Here is a 17,077-nt window from a genome sequence, read left to right as displayed (position 1 = left end):
TTCAGGCCCCCAAACTAGGGAAGGTTTTTTAAGGAGTTTGCATTTATCATTAATGAAAGGAACTGGATGTTTAACAACCAAATTTTTAGGATACTTTGTGCATATCAGCCACTGTATTTTTTTCTTTCCTTTCAGAACCCAAACATGAAAAGCAAACTGAGACTCAAGATACAGGTATACACCTATATACCTATATAAATATTTTAGGCAAATTAGCATAAAAATTGTAAACTTAATCTTGCTGTTTATATATATTGAAGTACATAATCTGTGTGACCTTCAGTCAAGACATTGTCAGTTATGGCAAAGGTTCATTACAGTCTGTATTGTTCTAAACTTAGATTTTTAACTACGAACTTAGAAACTTTGTTTTAATATGCCGTCCTTGAGGATTCATCTTTAAGGTCTCAAGTGACACGAAGTGGGGTATCTGAGGCTTTTAATGGACAGCTGGACCACAGTAATCACAGACACTCAGCCTACTTCTTGCGATGAGCCTTGCTCATAATCTTGCAACCAGTGTGTAAGGTCATTCAAAATGTACAGGCTGTCAGTACTAGCTCTGCTTTGATGCAGACTTCTTGCTGGTGCATGTCTCATTAGTAGAAGCAATTACAAATTATTTGTCTGCAGTATTCTCGCTGCAGTATTCCATACGCTTTGTTGTCTTGAAGTGCCAGCTCTTTTGAGAGTCATCTCAGACAACTGACTGAAAAAACCCACAGTCATTTAGTTTAGAAGGAAGTCAAGAAGTTCTCTACTGTAAATAAATTGTGTCTGTTTTGTCACCTTTGTTATCATAATCTTAAGAGGACAGCAAAATGAATTAAAAGGTGCCATATTAAGAGAAAACAAAAATAACTTATTTTTTCTGTAGAATCCGTAATTCAAATTGTAGAATTTCTTTGTTGTCCTTCAAGAAGGAAGTTAGGACTCACAAATGAATTGCATGTTTATCCAAATAAAAACTTTTAAAGTTTATAGGTTTGCAGGTTTTTTGGTTGGTTTTCACTATGTCTAGTGGATGGAGTTGATGCTGTAAAAGATGAAAGTGGGAGTACTTGAATGTATTTAGAAAGAGTAAGGAGAGGTTTTAAAATTTCAGTTATTGTGTCATAGTCCAAACAACAATTTGGTTGTTGAAAAGGTACAATTTTGAAATAACTAGCTGATGAATAGAACAGTTATTTAGTGAAACAGGAAACAGTATTTAAGATGTATTTTTTTCCCCTGGAATTCATCAAAGTATCTGTTTGTTAATAGCAGGTAAACATGTCTATGTCCTAGCTACATGTTCTTTTGTGTAGCATGTAAGTTCCATCACTTGAGGGCTTGATTTCATTATTGCTCTGAATTGAATGTTTTCTTAGCTGTTGAGGACCTTCCAAAGGAGGTGAATGAAGCCACAGGGCCAGGCATATATTTTGTAATTGTGATCTTAATGTTTTGATGAAATGTATACATTTGAAAATTAGATGTTTAAAAAAATAGCAAGCTGATTATACACTTTTTCCTTTTTATACTTATAGAGGAAATTAATGAGGATTTTGATATTGCTAAAGACCTCTCAGGTATGAAATTTTATAGTTTATAAAAACTTTTTTTCTTCCATTTATATTGGTTAATATAATTAAAAAACAAACAAATGAAAAACACAGCAGAGTATAGAATCGTGGAACACTTTGGGTTGGAAGGGATATTTAAAGATCATCTGGTTCAATCCCTCTGCCATGTCCAGGGACATCTTTCTTTAGTCAACTTGCTCAAAGCTCTGTGCAGCCTGACTTTAAACACTTCCAGGGGTGGGGCATCCACTACTGCTCTGGGCACCTGTTCCAGTGTCTTACTACACTCATCATAAAAATTTTGCTTCTTATGTCCAATCTCTATCTACTGTCTTTCACTTTAAAATCCAATGCTACAGGCATCAGTAAAAAATTTCTGCCTTTCTTACAAGATCCCTTATTGAAAGGCTGCAATAAGGTCTCTCTGGAGTCTTCTCTTCTCCAGGCTGAACAAGCCCAAGTCTCTCAGCCTGCCTTCCTAGGAGAATTACTCCAGCCCTCTGATCATCTTCATGGACCTCATCTGAACCTGTTCTAACAGGTCCATGCCTGTCCTCTACTAAAAACTCCAGAGCTGGATGCAGCACTCCACAGGGGGTGTCATGAGAGACACCTCTTTAGGTGCAGCCATGGATGCAGTTGGCCTTCTGGGCTGGGGGTGCACACTTTTGGCTCATGTCCAGTGTTTTATCCACCAGAATACCCAAGTCATTCTCCACAGGGGTGCTCTCAATCCCTTCTTCCCCCAATGTTTATTGATACTGGAGGTTGCCCTGACCCTGGTGCAGGACCTTGTGCTTGGCCTTTTTGAACCTCATGACATTCTTAAGAAGTACTTATTCTGTTGCTCAAACTGGAGCTCTGTGGTAATTTCCCACATTGCTGCTCAGAAAGATTACATTGTAAATTTTTGTTTGCTGTATTGTTCTTGAGGAATTTTAAATGAGTACTGTGTGAAATGTAATTTAAAGATACGCTCTAAGAAGTTAAAAATCTTGTTAAAGCAGTTTTTCTCAAACATGATGTTGATTGAGTCAGCAAAGTGATCTAAGCAGTTTAGCCTGAGCACTGTGTGTAGGATTTGATGCTATATTTATTTTGATTTTCTATTTGAAAAATGCATTCTTGTATAATTAAAAGGGGTAACATACATTGTTTCACTCAAACAACGATTGTAAAATCCTTCTGGTGTGTGCAACAGAAGTCCTACTTCTAGTAGCTAAACTTTTGGATGTGAAATGCATTCAGTACCCTATTTCCTACTCTTCAGTTAACCAAATTGGTTAGTTTATAATTTAAGCCTTCCTTTTTTTTGATACTAATTCGATTGTGTGGCTGCTGGGAAATAAAAACAAAATTATGGATGTAATGTGAATAACTTTCAACACTCATTTTCTGTCTAGGAGTAGAAAGCAAGCAAACAGAAGATGATATGGCCATTGAACCAGAGGAATCAGGTTTGTATATTGTGTTTTCCATGCTTTTGCTACTTAAAAAAATTAATAATCGAGAATGTTAAATATTATGGAATACAATTCTATGCTGCAATAAAAATGCATTCATAACTTTTTCTGCAGCTGTTTTGTTTTGAGGACAAACACATCTGTGTTTTTGGAATCTAGCATCTTGGGATTTTTAATGACAATATTCAATGGCTTAGAAAGCACTCTTCAGTTTTAGAAGTTTCTTGAACTGGGAGCACTGGGAGAGTGCTCCCAGTTCAGAAAAACTTATATTGATAAAAATTACTATATTTGGCCATATGATGGAACTAAAAATTTCTTTTCCATGCTCTGTTTTCCACCAGCCGGTCAGGAGTGCGTACTCAGAGAAGAGGGTATATGTAAGGAATAAAGTGGAATGTCCCACCCAGCTTTGAGCTCTTTGTTTATGGGCTTCCCAAATCAGAGAATGTATTTCCCTCTCTTCAATTCTTCCTATTATCTACAGCCAGCATCCTGGCTATTGGGAGGTTTTTTCTGGTGAGCCTGACTCCCTCCAAGCATGAGCAGGGACTGTGTGCAGCCTTCAGTCTATTAGCAGTAATAGCACTAAGTGATGTGTGACATGTCTAATTTAAACATATATATGGAAATAAAAGTAATTGAATTTTGAAGTCAAGTATTTCACAGTTACAGCTGGGAACATAATAGGTATATATGGATGTTTTCTACGCCCATACTGTAGTAGCATGTGAAACTGTGGAATATGTGTGCTTTGGATAATATAGTTTCAGAACTTTGAAGTATCATTTTTGAAATTGCGCAATCCTACAATATGCTCACTGGCCTACTTAAGTATGAGTCTTTCCCTTGGAAAAATTCAACTGAGGAAGAAGTTTGCATCCCACTTCTGCAAAAGTAGTATTACAGAGCAGTCTTGATAGGTCACTACTTGGAGTATAAGTGAAAAAAAAAGAGGCTTTTTGTAAATATTTAGGGATCAGTCCAGTTTGAATTATTTTTACGTTTTTTATTTACAGAAAAACCTGCTAAAGCTGAAGATTATTCAAATGATGTTCAAGTGGGTAAGTCGATCTTGGGTGCCTGGTTTTTTTTCCTAAAAAAATGAAGCTGTAGCTACATGGAAATTAGTAATCAAGTTACTTTGTGGAGAGGCATGAAAGGATACCATTATTGTCAAAGTTGCTTTAGTTGGTTTAGAAGCAATAATTTTTCTGTTGTACTTGATAAATTCCAATGGTAGTTACTGGGTTGTATGAAAGCATTCCAAATAAACTGAGTAGTTTTAATTTAAAACTTAATTTTTAATGATTTCAGATAGAGTGGAATACTTTTGAAAGGGAAACACCACAATTTCAGGTCTCGATATGTGTATGCTTCCTCTCCAGAGCAAGTATTGTGGATGATGATAGTGTTACTTCTCTGTGTGTCAGTTGGATCTATTGGAGTCTGACTGTGGCACATTCTTTAGGCACTGATCTGGAAACAGGGACTGTTTTGTCATGCCATCACATTTTTCTTGGCATAACTTTTTAAGAACAAGAGCACTTTCAGTTCTTCCATCTGTTGCCTGACAGTAGTAGACATAGCTTTTACCAAAACCATTTTAGAGTAGTTAAGTGGCTTCTAAATTCAAGGACTGCATATTGTTACATTTCTTGGAGTTAACTATTACAGTTTGCTGATTTGTTAGTTGTAGCAAACTAGTTGTGTTGGGTGAAACAGTTACACCTCAGGGCATCAGAGAAATGGCAATCCAAGACGTTTAACATCTGTATTTTTGTTCTGTGCTGATTAGCCTGACCACCTTTCTGGTTAGTTAATCTTTGTACTATGCAGGTCTTACAAGATGTGGTACCCAGAGAGTTCTGGGTTGGTGTTTTTTTTTTTTCCTTGCAGTATTTGTGTTTGGTTCTTAGTCATGCCAAAAGTAGCCAGAGAAGTGAAAAAAACACAGGAGGCCTTTTGTGGTTGTCCAGGACAGATTGTTTTAGTTCATGTTTGAATTTGTATGCTGAACCAGAGCTGAGGTGGTTTGAAATGCGCTCACATTGGTGCATAACTGTGTTGTCTACAAGGTCTTTCCAACCTGTTTATCACAACAGCCTCATGGTGTGCTGAAATATTTCAACCCATAGCTGTTAATTAATAGATGCATTAGCTGAAAATGTTTTGTTTCATGATGGGTATGAAGTATTCTTAACCAAAGCTTATGATCAGTATAGGAACAAACAGTACTTATCTTTGACAGCATGGGCAAGAAGTTCAGCAAAGGTAGTCTTCACTCTGCTTGTTGTGCATTAAGTTGGAGGAACTGGAGAAGAGGAAAAGATGTTTGCTCTCAGAAAAGATTGCTGTTTAAAGTTAAAATAACAAAAAGGGACAGACAGAACTATTACAAAATTTCAACAGTAGATAATTCTACCACACAATGTCAGTTGAGGATACTGAAATGATTTCTTGACTTACACATACTATTTTAAAATTAAATTCAGAATAGAAGTGCCAAATTGAAATATTGGGGGTTTGGACCATATTTCTATCAGTTTTTGTGTTGTAATTTATGGCTCAGTCTTGCAGCAGTAAATTAATTTTCCTACCTTCGCAAAAAAAAAAATCTTAGGTGTTTTATATAGTAGTGGTGGATTTTGAAAGATGCCATTTTGAATCATAGCATCATTTAGGTTGGAAAAGACCCTAAAGTCAAGTCTGGCTATAGACCTAACACTGCCAAGTCCATCCACCATTAAACCATGTCCCCAAATGTCACATCTGCACATCCTTTAAATACCTCCAGGGTGGGAACTCCACCTCTTCCTTGGGCAGCCTGTTCCATTGCTTGACCACCCTTTTGGGGAAGAAATTCTTCCTCACACCCAATCTAAACCTCCCCTGGTGCAACTCAAGGCTGCTTCCTTGAACGATCTCTTGCTACTTGGCAGAAGAGACTGACTGTCACCTGGCTACAACCTCATTTCAGATATTTATGGAGAGCGATAAGGTTCCTCCTGAGCCTCCTTTACTCCAGACTGAACAACCCCAGCTCCCTCAGCTGCTCCTTATGAGACTTGTGCTCCAGACCCTCCACCAGCTCTGTCCTTGGCTGGACGTGCTTCAGCACCTCAGTGTCCTTCTTGCAGTGGGGGGCCCAAATCCAAACACAGAATTCGAGATACAGCCTCACCAGTGCTGAGTAGAGGGGAATGATCACTCCTTTAATTGCAGATGTATTTGCAAATAAGATGGTGGAATTGAACCTAGTTATCCACTCTCCTTTTGTTGTATTGTGATGCTAAGAGACTCCTTGCCATTTTCAAACACTGTTAGAATGAGAAAGAGCTTGTTCTACTTTGAAATGGTATGTATTTCTGAATAAATCTTTTAGATTTTTTTTTCTTACCTGTGGTTGTTTTCAAAATTAGTGTAACACACCACTGAAATCACAAGAGTATCTTGATGTCTATCCTGGCATATCTTTTAGAAACACATAGTAGCAGCAGCACTAGAAGAAATTAATTATTTTGTCAGGGGCCTTCACAGGGAAAAAGTGAGTGAATCAATCAAAATGTGTTTTAAAGACAGTTATTAAAGATGTAAGTAATTATTAGAGGTAGTACAATGTACATGATCCTTTGTTTAGGAACTAGAAAATGAAAATAATTTGATCAGCACAAAATCTGAGCCTGCACTAACTTAAGAATCCTTATAATTTGTGTAGTTGTGTGGGAACCACTCGAAATGCAGAAGAACCAGTATTTCTAACTTTTTCTAATAATTTTATTGCTTCAGCACATAAAGTAAAATTCAAGTAGCATCATGGGAAACTGACAAAAGAAACATAGGACATAAACTACTGGCAACGAATAAAATTTTCATTAAATTATTGGTTCTTCCTGCTCTTAAGTATATTTGCTTGTCTTTTTTGGATGTGAATATTTCAGTTTGAAAGCAAGATTACTCTCAAATTTTCCTCTGAGATTATGACATTCATGTTTACCAGGTTTTTCTGTTTTAGTATCTTCTTTGTGATAGAGGATTCAGTATGCGGGATTTTGTTGTCAGAAGTCTATCTTTTTTGTTTATGTGATTTAATTTCATCAGTTGTTCAAAGCTAATATTTCCTGTTCTTTAAGCAGTAATAAACATAACTTCAGGCAGTGTAAAATAAATTCAGAAATGTCACTATACATTCCTTATTCTTCAGTAGTTTAAATTCGTGCAACTGCATTTGAAGCATGGTGGCACCAGTTTTTATCAGGTTTGGAGCAGTTGTTTGGTTTTTTGGAAAGAAAATGGGAGATAGCTCAGGGGTTGAATTTAGCTGTGAGGAACATTCTCACATCACCAGGGAAGAGACTGGGTGTGGGATTTGAATATGCTGGAGTGCAAGTCAAAAGTTTCTTGCTGACTTCAGGTCACATCACAAAAAGGTCATACTAGTCAAGTACATCTTTAGGTATCTGTAAGTACTGTTTTCCAGTTCTCTGAGTTTACTTCTGGAATTATTGCCAGTGTTCTTTTCCAGATGTAGGCTTCTTTAGCTGCAGTTATAATCTGCATTTTTATAAACTAATGGACTTGGGTGGTATGATAAACTAGCTTGAAATATTACTGATACAGGTTTTCTGGCTAATCCTGCTTTACATTGGCACATAAATTGCAGTGGTTGTGATAGTGGTTGTGGTACTTGTTGGACACATATTTTAAGGGAGACATTGCAGGTTTAGGGGATACCATTACTCTCTGTATTTGGATTTTGATCCCTCTTGTACGTGTTTAGATTTAAAATATCTACCAGTTGTTCCACTCCTCCCCTTCACCTTGTATCCTTGACGTTTTTATAACCCTACATTTATTTTACCAGCTGCTGAAATGCCTTATGTGTGGAGAAGTTTCCACTTTAGCACTTTGGCCCTTCCTCATTCCCTGGCTCCTCTTTTCCGGTTGTCTTTGATTTTAACAAATAAAACCCAAAATCAAACCAACACAAAAAAACAAACTACAACCAAAATCTAAATGTTTAAAAGGAATTGTGGCATGGCCTAGATATCCTTTACAAGGTAAATGAAGTGCCATATGGTAATAAAAAATTTACTGCCTAGAAAAATATTTAAAAGTTTGTTTCCCACCTTATACAGCAACTTTGTATATATTCATTAAGGTAGCTCTTAGTAATTACAGCTTTTTCATATTAACTAGTCTGATACAAAGTTGCATTTTTTAGCATTTAAGCTTTTTTTGTTGTTGTTTTAGAGGAAGTTGTGTTTTGGTTGGTCCTTTAATATAGATTTCCCCTTATTTTTTCAGATACTTAAAGCTTCAAAAGAAAAGTCCCTACATCAGGAGGACCAGTCCTAACCATACGCTACAAAAGGGGAGCAGATGGTTGTAATAGACCTTATGATGTAATTACCAAGCAGTTCAGGGTTTGGGGAATGAACACTAAGATGTTGTAAATGGGTTTTAGCCAACTGTCATTTTAGTAAGCATTTTTAACACTTGGATGTTTAGTTTACATTCCTGTCTGATTTTTTTTTTCCCTTGGTCAAGTTTAGTGAATTCATTATTTTTCTTCTGTGTTTGTGACAGTTACAACTTAGAGCTGCATTTCATGTACTGTTTAAGCAATTGTTAATATTCTATTTATAACGTAGCAGCAAGTACATTTTTTTCAGATTTTAATATATATCTTTTGTTGTGGATTCATACAGTATGTACAGAGCAGTTTGGTCAAATGAAACATATGATGTTATGAATTTTTAAATATTTCGTAACTGCTGATATAGCATACAGCCTAATTGCATTTTATTAAAAAAACACTAATCAGGCACACACTATGCTGTGAAGTTTGACTTCTATCTCTTTGCACTGATGTTATGTCAACAGTTAACTACATGAATTTCAGGTGATTTTAAAATACCCTAACAAGATATGAAATGTGTGTTTAATACTAGTAAAAAGCCAGATTACAAAATTACAGTTTTCAAAAACCCTTTATGTATGAATTAGCACTTTTTATTTATGCCCATTTGATTTTTCAAGGAAAAATGTCTAGAGACTAGATGCTAGCCTGGCAGGGAGTCAGTGGAGATTGCAACAAGACTGATTTGCTGGAATCAGGTTGAATTCAGTAAAATTATTCCATTTTGCTTTGCCTACCAATATAATGATCTCAAAGCTGGCTTTAATAGGCTTTATGTTCAGTAAATTATTTAAAAAGTCCATTTTGCATAAACACTTGATTTGCAAATTTTATTTAAAAAAAAAAGTTTTGGAAATTCAACCTTAAGAAGGATATGATGTCAGAACTTAAGACCTACAGTTTTGAATGCTCTTAAAAATGGTACATCTGAAATTTAGGTACTGTGGGTGATTTAGAATTTTAATATAACAGGTGTGCTTTTTACCTGTTCTGTGCTGCTGTTCCACAATTATGAAGACATATTTTATTCTTTGATATTTTGCATGTGTTCCTTTTTGGCTCAGGAATAATTGCTGTGATTTTAGGAAGTTGCCAAGCCTGTTACAGGAGCTTAGGAGAAATAAAGTAAGATAAATTTATAAAAAGAAAAATCAGTATGGTAACCCTAACAGTTGGTTGCCTTTTGGTTTACAGGGAGACTTTCAATTTCTGTAACACTGTTTTGAAGTCAGGGTTTTAAATGCTTACATTTGTAGTGAAAGGGGCATCATATATGCTTGCCCTTTTTTTGGGTTTGGGATGTCAGTAAGACTCCTTTTGAGTGTTACCTGTGATCAAGAAATACAGATGTCCCGAAGTGATTTCTTTGGACTTTTCAGGAAAGCAATAATACTCTTAGACTGTGATGTGTTTTGGGATGGGATATTCTAGTAAAATTACCTGTGATTGTGAATTGCAGAGCAATAATTTTTACAAAGCCATATTTTGTGAGGAATCTTGGAAATTATTTTAGGATGGTGAATGGAGGACTTTTTATATAACAGTGGCAGCCAATTTGTAGAATTATGGGACTGTGAGAGTATATTATACTGTGATTGTATTTTAAGTATTTTGTAACTGGGTATGTGATTTTACGTGCTTCATGTTTACAAAAATATGCCAAGCTGAGCAAGGTCAAGTGGACTATTAAAAGTATGTATATTTAATCCATTTTAATGTTTGGCTGCAATAAAACACAGAAGAATATCTTTGTCTTTCTAGTGTCATTATTTATTCCCAAATGTGGTAGATATTAACTATAGGGATAAATATTTGACTCAGCCACTAATTATATTGATTTTTAAATTGTGAATTTGAATATTAAAAAATATATTTGAAAGTATTATTTACAAGGAGGAAGTAGCAAGTAAAATAAATTAATTTTATTTCTGGCTGCTGTTATGTGAAGGAAATGGGCAGTACGCTAAGGTCTGTGTTTTCAGCAATTATGTTGTGATTGTCCTTTTGGAGTATTAACATTCTGCAACCAGTTTGGCCTGAATTTTTCTCATGAAACATCATTTCTGTTTGTAATTTTAAATGGATGAGATTTTAACGTGTCAAACCATGACAAACAAACACAAATGCCTGGGGAAAGTGATATACCTACTTTTCATACCGAGTATTATGGTTACAGTCCATAGTTTAAATCAGACATCTAGTAAGGTCCATGCACTTCTGTGAAAGCAAAAATCTTCCTTGACCTTTACAGTTTTCAAACACCTCCATAGCTTTAATGATCTAGTATTGCTGAATAGTAGTTTAAGAAAAAGTCAGGAGATTACCTTTTTCTTTATATTTTCACATTGCTACATAGCCTCTTGTTGTTATATGTCAGTGAATCTATGAAATCTTGGATTCAAATGCTTTTTTGGAAATCACAGGATGAAATACCAGTAAGCAAAGAGTAGAATACTGAAGCTGTATTTTAATATTGACAATTTACTGCAATTTAAGTGACTTTCTAACATTCTCTGTAATTGAAAAGGTACCATATCATGGCACTTCTTTCTAAGAAGTAAAGAAGATGGTTAAGATTTGATATAGGAAAGATACTGAAAAATGTAATGATTTTAGTGAACATCATTTGTGATTTTACATGTTTCAAAAATTATGTATCTGTAAATAAATTGTGTTGTACATTTATAGTGTTGATTGAGATTCATGTAAAATCTACAAGGTCTGAAACACATTTTTAACTGTGACTTGGGTCATTCTCATATGCCATCAAACATTTAGTATTGTATTGTAATATGAAAAATAAATTTATTCTTCCTGGTAGAAACCTTCTTGGGAACCCCTGGTGCATTCATTATATAGTGAAAACAGTCCTAGCCTATAGTGATTAGCTAAAGGTGTTTTGTCAGTGATTTTCATCTTGATTTATTTTGCTGGAAATGAAGGAATTGAGTCAAGGATGGGAGTGGTTTGAAGAGCTAAGATTTTTCTGCTTGTTTGCTTGAGCTACAATTGGTTTAAGTTGATGAAAAAATAGTCTCAAGATTTATCATCATATCCCTGTCTTTGAGGGAGCACATTTTTAAGCCTTCGTCAGAAATAGTGTAATTAAAGCCTTAAATTGAAATATGCTAGGGATCAATGTGGAAGGAACAAAGCAATATGTGCTGAATATGATGCTGAAGTGAAGTATTACTACTTCACTACACACTTCCCTTAGACCTTCAGAGCTAACAAGATCAAGTTGTGATGAATTTCAAAAGCAGCTACCTAGAAGGAGAACCTGGAGTATTTAAAGATCGTTGGAGAGGCTTTGGTGTAGTCAATGGCAACTAATTTAGCAGAATACTGACTGAAAAAGTCTGAGAGTTTGGAGAACTGATTCTAGTGCATAAATAGATATAGAGAGCTGTAGGTTCTATGTTGCATGAGTCTCAGGAATAAAGAAATGTGAAGCCAGACAAGAAGTGGGAGAGAGGAGCAGGCTTTAGATGGAGGAGGTTATACATTGTTCTTCCTGTGATGGCAAAGAAGTTGCAGAAATAACATCAATGTCCAAGATATGTGGAAGCAGGTTATGGAGTGAGCTAGAATGAAGTAGAGAGAAGAGGCCAGGTGAGAATCTCAAGTGTTGCTGATAAAGGAGAGGATACAGGGAAAATGGGTGACTAACTAGCATGGTGTGTCATGGTAATAGAGGTGGTAAAAATAGAAATATGGGTATATAAACTGCTTTGTTTGAAAACTGTAAAATTACTATTTCATCTGGGGCTGCATTATTGCTCTTTTTAAAATGTAGTGTTTTGGATGACATACAACCATTTTGCTGATAGTGTGATATGGGGAAAAAAATGCAGAAGCCAGGGTTTTAGGAAGTACTGCACAATGCTTTCATTAATATACTGCTACAGTAATAATTATCCTTAGCATGTAATTGACTCTATAGATCTTTTGTCATTTCTTTCAATTTAATTGACAATCTAGATCTCATATGTAATTGAAGAGGTGAATGACTTTCAGTGTGACCATATTTATTTAATTTGCCATATAATCAAGTTGATGCTCGTTCTGTCTTGTACTGAATATAAATTAGAGTTACAGTGTCCATACATTCAGTAATAGCAGTTTTCAGCCTATAGTAAAGGGTGAAATTAGTGTTAAAATTTTGTTTTCGTGTGTGCATAATCCAGTTTTTTCATGAAAAAATGCAATGTTTTCCAGCATTTTTAAATGTTGTATTCACACTACAATGCTTTTGAGTAGTCAGTTTAAAAAACAGTGAAGACTGAGTACTGACAGGGTGTGTCTAAATTAGTTGGAAATTAAATAAAATGGTTTTTATGTATATAAGAATACCCCAAAATTAAATGGGAAATGTTAAAGAGGACAGTAGCTAGCTAAAAAAGCAACAGACCCACTGTTTAGTGTTCTCTAAGTTTATTAGGAGGAAATATTGGAAGCTTATTGGGAAAAAAATTGAATCAGAAACAGAGTAACAGTGTTAAAATTGTGAGGCAAGATGCTTTATATGTTATAGGGTCAGGCAGGATCAAAAAGTGTTTGGAGAGGGAGAAAAAGACCTTTATGTATCTACCACCTTCATGAAATATGCATACATGATTTTTCTAAGGATTTAGTTTGCCTTTGCTACAGACTGTCCAATACTTAGTTAACATCTACCTCTGCAGTGATATGTTTGCAAAATAGCTGTTAGATTATTTTAAAAGTTGAAGAAAGACAAAAGCTTCCAAGTGCCCAAGTCACTTCTAAAAATGCGGCTTAGGTTGCCAATTGATTTTGTTTTTCACATTTTAATGTTTGTATTAAGCTGGTGTTCCCAATAGCTTTTAATTAATGAACAGATTTTCTTTCTTGCAAAATAGCTTGCACACTTGTAAGCGTATATCAACAAAATATATTAAATATCTACAGGGGAAATTCTGTGAAATGTTTTGTGATGGAAGCAATAAGGTAATACTTGAAGCATCTGCAGGGAAAGACCTTTTAGGTAACTATATAGTTCAGAAAATAATTGTGATTATTTTAAAAAATAAAAATGAAACATGAAGTCCTATAGACTCAATTATGTTTTGAATATAAATATTAATATTCTTGTATCTCTTATCATAAAATGTTAACATAAATTTATTTCAATGAAATTATATTTTTAATGTTCTAGGGAAAAGCGAAAAAGAAACTGAACAAGACAAAACAGAAAAAGGTAAGTCTGAAAGTAACATTCTGTTCTGAAATTCAAAACCATGCTTTCTGGGAGGATTGATTTAAATCAGATTAAAGAGTAGTGAAGCTTAGCTCCTGTACGTCTTATGTAGATAAACTGCAGTTGAATAAACATCCAGAGAGCATGTGCTTTTGTAAGTAAACACTTGGTTGTTTCCAAGGCTGGCATCCATGTACGTCAATCAGTCTTACCTGGTCACAGAATAGAAGGATAGAATTGTTTAGGTTGGAAAAGGCCTTTAAGGTCATCGAGTCCAACTCATAACCTAACACTGAACCATGTCCCTAAGTAACACATCTTCTAAATACCACCAGGACAGCCTGGCAACCCTTTCAGGTGAATAAATTTTTCCTAATATCCAATCTGAATCTCTCCAGGAGCAACTTGAGGCCATTGCCTCTTGTTCTGTCACTTGTTTCCTGGAGAAAAGACCAACCCCCACCTTACTACAACCTCCTTTCAGGGAGCTGTAGAGAGCAATAAGGTCCTTCCTCAGCCTCCTTTTCTCCAAGCTAAACACCCCCAAACACTCCCAGCTCCCTCATCAGACTTGTGCTCCAGACCCTTCACCAGCTTCTTTGCTGTTCTCTGGACTCACTCCAGCACCTCAATGTCTTTCGTGTAGTGAGGCGCCCAAAGCTGAACACAGGGTTTGAATGCAGCCTCACCAGTGCCGAGTACAGGGGAACAATCACTGCCCTGGTCCTGCTGGTCACCCTATTGCTGATACAGGCCAGGATGCCATTGGCTTTCTTGGCCACCTGGGCACAGCTGGCTTGTGTTCAGCCAGCTGTTGACCAGCAACCCCAGGTGTTTTTCTGAAGGGCAGCTTTCCAGCCACTCTTCCCCAAGCCTGTAGCGTTGCACCTGAATCACGGGACAGTTGTGACAACTCCTGCTGTTTCAGGACTAAAATGTTCAGTGTCATACTCCTAGTTTAGTATTCTGGAGGTCAGAGTTTCACCAAGCCCCTTCTGCACCTGAGCACAACAAGGCAACCTGTGCTGCCTGGCCCCTGGAGCTGGGTTCAGCACTGCCAGCTGCACTAAGCATGAAGAGACAGATGCCATGCAAATCAGTCCTTGTCAACACCACGATTAGCTAGTCTGGCTTAGTTTAGGCAGGAAGATGCAGACAAATTAGATGGAAAAGAAGTGAGGTTTTGCTGAAGAGCGCTGTGAATCTGCTCTCCCTACGATGACATTTGTTCTGGCCCCATGCGTTCACTGTCACTGCACAAAGCTTGCACAGCCTCCTTCACTGGGCTTCATGGCTGGTTGCTGATGATGCCCAGAAACCTCAGGGCCTGTGCCAAGGGATTCAGTGGCTCTACTCCTTTTTTGTTCTGTTTCCATTTTCTGTGTGGCTGTTATTTTATATTTGAGTACTTAGGAATGTTGCTTTTCCAATATTTTGGTACGGTTTATTTGGTTTGGTTTTGTATATTGGTATCTTAAACGTAAGTTCTAGGACTGACAAACTTTAAACATTTTATTTAAGTATTAAATATGTCATGTGTAAGCATTACATATAAAAAGTAAAAAAAACCGCAACCAAAACAACTTGGAAAGCTTGGCAATTATGCCTACTTTTCCTTTTATTGGCAGGGAATATCTTATTGCACTGTATTTACATACTTGATAGTAGGAAAAAACTCAGCTTTATGTGCTGCTTTTATTGACCTGTTAGAACAGTATAATAAAAGGAATTACAAGAGACATCCAGTACGGGTAAAAAGCAGTCATAGGTAAAAATGCCAGCTTGTGTAAGAAACTTACTATTATGCAACATTATTAGTCAGAGCCTGTACAAGAACTTTAGGACATGAAAGTACAACAAAGGGCAGCTACTTTCCTTTTCTACCCTAAGTGCTTTGTGGTTTTGTTTCTTTTTAAACAGCAACTAAATAAATGCCATTGCAGATTACAAGGTTTCTGTAAGGTGGAAAAAGGGATGGTTTTGTTTTCCAGGTTAAATTGATAAAATTTTACATCCTACAGGGAAAAGCAACCCTGCATTTTTTAAAATGAACTTTGTTTATAGCTACACTGCTTGTGTGATTTTCATACAAGTTGAATTTTATTGGACTTTTTTCATAGTTTGAACTGTTTTAAATTTCCACTTTCATTAAAAGTGGGTAGCTATAGATGAGCTAGTCACAGGAAGTGCTATAAGGTACTAATGATTCGGTTTATTTTCAATTAGCCTAATAAGGTGAAGAAATAAATTAGTGAGAGCTGTATTATAAAATATACTGTACTGTGACTGGTATATGTAGAAAACTTGGAAATCTAAGGAGTAGGGAATTTGAAAATTCATGTTTGGCTTGGGTTTAGGGTTTGCTTCTGATTCTGATAGTGCATTCTGATGTGCAAGTCTGCATTTCTTTTGTGGTATTTGGACATACAAGCTCCAAAGAGCCTTCTGTGCAGAAAGTATTTATAGCTTTGAGTAGCTCTTGCAACATTTATCTTCTTTCCTGCTGCAGCCTTCATAGTACTTGGTTAGCAAAGTGTCGTAATTATTACGTAAATTTCAGTATTCAACAGTATTCCATCAAGTTTATTAAAAGTCTTACTGAAATTCTTTGATATTAGCAAAATCCCCCTCTGGAAAGTCCTCTAAAGAAACAAAAATGAAAATAAACTTGTTTCTAACATACAGTTGATTCAAGGTTTCTCTGTTGTATTTGAGGTGGATTCTGCATCTTCTCCCTAAGAATGTAATCAGACTTTATATTTAAACAAGTAATTGAAATGGGATGGGTAGTCCAGGTGAATCAGAGAAATAATTCTTTAAAAGGTTTCACAGGTAGTGCAGTGCAGGACATACATGCCACATCCATAAAGTGTCTTTCCATCTGAGGTGGTTTTAGTTGTGTTTGATCACATAGACTAAAAAAAAAATGAAGTAAGAAGCTTAATTCTTCTACTTTGATTTATATTGGACTTACATTGAATATTCATTTATATTGATGAACAGATATAAAAACTGAAAAAATTATTTTCAGCTATGAACATGTTTGTTTCACGTAGTGAACTTCAGCATAGGTACTATTATTATAAATAATAATTTTCCCTTTTCAAAACTGATAAAGCATGACAGTAAAAAGTGAATGCAATTTGGCTGGAACACTCAGTTGTATTGCATTAGGGACAGAAGTTCAAGTAAGCAAGGACAATGTCATTCCACAAGTGGCCCTGCAGGTGTCATTTTGGTAACGGGTCAGCATTCACTACTGTTTACTCCAGGTATTTACCTTTGAAGATATGTGGGATTCCACTGTGATACCAGTAGCTATCTAATCTGAGGAGGCTAAAGTGCTGTTCTTCTGACTAAATTTAGGGGTTTGCCAGAGGATAGGATCAGTTATCCCCTAAATTCCATT

At 35.9% G+C, this 17,077-nt stretch overlaps 1 protein-coding gene across 1 annotated transcript in view; it reads left to right on the top strand.

The window, feature by feature from the left end:
• LOC121668606 (aspartyl/asparaginyl beta-hydroxylase-like) overlaps positions 1-17,077 on the top strand; it is an 81,301-nt gene that overhangs the window by 49,990 nt on the left and 14,234 nt on the right. The window contains exons 13-17 of the mRNA XM_042036488.1: positions 136-174; positions 1,530-1,571; positions 2,969-3,022; positions 4,048-4,092; positions 13,627-13,668. Coding sequence (XP_041892422.1) covers positions 136-174; positions 1,530-1,571; positions 2,969-3,022; positions 4,048-4,092; positions 13,627-13,668 — 222 coding nt within the window. The remainder of the gene's footprint in view (positions 1-135; positions 175-1,529; positions 1,572-2,968; positions 3,023-4,047; positions 4,093-13,626; positions 13,669-17,077) is intronic.

This window comes from Corvus kubaryi, unplaced genomic scaffold (genome assembly GCF_017639235.1).
Source record: "Corvus kubaryi isolate FWS band 111438036 unplaced genomic scaffold, C.kubaryi_AGA036_p1.0 37385, whole genome shotgun sequence".
Lineage (NCBI taxonomy): Eukaryota > Metazoa > Chordata > Aves > Passeriformes > Corvidae > Corvus > Corvus kubaryi.
The sequence above is the reverse complement of the archived record's forward strand: the minus strand, read 5'-3'. Positions and strand labels throughout refer to the sequence as shown.